This window comes from Alosa sapidissima, chromosome 22 (assembly GCF_018492685.1).
Source record: "Alosa sapidissima isolate fAloSap1 chromosome 22, fAloSap1.pri, whole genome shotgun sequence".
NCBI classification, from domain to species: domain Eukaryota; kingdom Metazoa; phylum Chordata; class Actinopteri; order Clupeiformes; family Clupeidae; genus Alosa; species Alosa sapidissima.
This window is the reverse complement of record NC_055978.1, coordinates 16,356,962-16,359,461: the sequence shown is the minus strand read 5'-3', so window position 1 is coordinate 16,359,461 and position 2,500 is coordinate 16,356,962. Positions and strand designations below refer to the sequence as shown.

The 2,500-nt window shown below is 43.3% G+C and overlaps 1 protein-coding gene across 15 annotated transcripts in view; it reads left to right on the top strand.

Annotated features, from left to right (window-relative positions):
* The window catches only part of ppfia2 (PTPRF interacting protein alpha 2), a 190,464-nt gene that overhangs the window by 141,006 nt on the left and 46,958 nt on the right, over positions 1 to 2,500 (top strand). For all 15 annotated transcript variants that reach the window (XM_042078073.1, XM_042078070.1, XM_042078066.1 and 12 more), the window contains one exon: positions 770 to 934. In XM_042078073.1, the coding sequence (XP_041934007.1) occupies positions 770 to 934 (165 nt within the window). The remainder of the gene's footprint in view (positions 1 to 769; positions 935 to 2,500) is intronic.

Here is a 2,500-nt window from a genome sequence, read left to right as displayed (position 1 = left end):
TCATGCACACACCAGGCTTTTTAATTCAGCTGTTACACTGTTACTGCTTTCTTGACAAGTTTACCTGTAAATCAGCAAACTTGAGTCCATGCATGAAACGTTGAAATGTCAGAATGATCCGTTTGCTTTATGTAGTCGTTGTCCACTGTAGTGGAAATTCATCTTTGACATCGACCCTACAAGCATAGGAAATTCACATTAACTATAAAACATGTAGCTGCATAAAACTGAGAATTGCATCCACATCCACTGGTGGAAATATAACGAATAGTTACATAAATGATTCACTTTTACAAAAAAGGAACCACAGAAAACAATATTACATATGTTGAAAGTGAAACATAAAAGCATGTCAGTAGTCACATAAAAGAATGAAAGAGATGGTTGCACGTCTTATTCATTTTCCCTGAAATGGATTTACTGAATAAGAAATAAAAATAAAAAAATGTAGACCTTGGTCCTGAAGTGTTCTCCTCACTGGTGCATTTCTACCAGTTTATGTGGTAAGGCAGCTCTTAAACTCTGAACAGTACAACAAGCTGCCGTTTTTGCTTTTACTAGCTTTGTTACTAGCTGTCTGCGAGAGATTGCTTTTCCCCTTCATGTGCTTGCTACTGTGTGAACTTGCTATGCCATACCCAACCCACAATATGACATTACAAACACAAGCTAAACACAACAACAACAAACAACTAAGGCTAACAAGCTCAAATGTAATGCTGGTGTCTGTGTCTGTGTGTGTTTGTGTGTGTCCTGTGTGTGCTTGCAGCTGCTCCTGGAGCACCTGGAGTGTCTTGTGTCGCGACACGAGCGTTCCCTGCGCATGACCGTGGTCAAGCGCCAGGCTCAGTCTCCATCCGGCGTGTCCAGTGAAGTCGAGGTCCTCAAAGCGCTCAAGTCGCTCTTTGAGCACCACAAGGCTCTAGATGAAAAGGTAAGACGGGAGACTAAGAGAGGACATACATTGCCGGTCAGTGGATTAACAACACACCACCAAATCAATGGAGCTAAAGCATTCTCTGCTAGTTTAATCTAGAATGATACCAGGTCCCTGCATTCGATATGTCTTTACTCTGTAAACTAAACTTAAACTAACTGCATGACAGAAGCTGATATCTGGGGACATTATTATGAATGAGGTAGATAGCAATGCTGCTAGGCCTATTTCAGTCTGCAGAAGACTGCCATGCATGCAGATAACCCCACAACCCCTCCAGTGGGTCCCTCGTCCTCAGTCCCTTCCACTCTTCTCTTTCTCAGCCCCTTCATCCCTCCATCACTTTAGCCCTCTATCACCCCAACTGTATCAGCAGCCATCTGACTCTACAATTCATCCCCTCTTTGTCATTATGACAAACTGATGTGACATTATATTTAGAGAGAGAGAGAGAGATTAATTTGCACTGGACGGTGCTGTCTTTTATCAGTCTTTTCCATGTACTGCCATGCTTTCCTCACCTGAGGTTAGCTAGCCTTTATGCTAGGCTTGCTTCAGCTACACCTGCAGAAGACTGCTATGCAGCTCCACAACCCCCCTGTCATTTGTCCTCTCCACTCTTCTTTTCTTCTACCCTTACATCACCATATCACTCTATCCCTCAATCCATGTACTGCCCTTCTCTTCCTCCAACCCTTCACCTTTCCATCCCTCCATACCTATATCCTTATACTGCTCTGCTCTATCCCTCCATCCGTGGCTGATTGATTGGCTGACAGGCCCTCTGTTGGCCCACCTGTGATCCGCTCTACAGGCTGGCAACAGAGCTCATTTAGAACACTTCTTTGTTGCCAGCGGTAACGGCGAATATAAAAATGCTCGGCTGATTCATGGGCCATGCTGCGCAACAGACTTCAACCAGTGCTGTAATCCCCTTTGTCATTGCATCTCTCTCTCTCTCTCTCTCTCTCTCTCTCTCTCTCTCTCTCTCTCTCTCTCTTTTCTCTCTTTCCCTCTCTTTCTATCTTCAGTCTCTCTCACACACAACACACTCTCTCACACACACACAACACTCTTTCTTTCTCTCTTTCTATTTTAACTCTTTCTCTCTCTCACACACACAACACTCTCTTTCTTTCTTCACTCTCTCTTTCTCTCTCACTCACTCATGCATCCCTCTCTTTAACCTCTGTCTCTCCTGTACTTTCTCCCCAGCCGTATTGTAATGGATCTTTCCTTCTGCTCCTCTCTTGGATGTTTTCATGGCTCACATGTTCAACCTCCACACTAATGATGCATTTTTTTTATTATTTATTTATTTATTTATAGCCACCATTCAAGACACTTAAATACTGTATGCCTTACAGGGTGTACAGTATAATCCAAATACATTAGTACCTTAACAAACTACAAACCAGCAGCAACATTTAAAAAAGGTAAAGATATAAAATAATACGAAAGTTAACCCAAATGTGGAGGGGGGGGGGGGGGGGGGGGGGGTTGAAGAAAACAATGCAAACAGTGTACACATACAATGGATCGCCTTGTCAGATGCCACTGTGA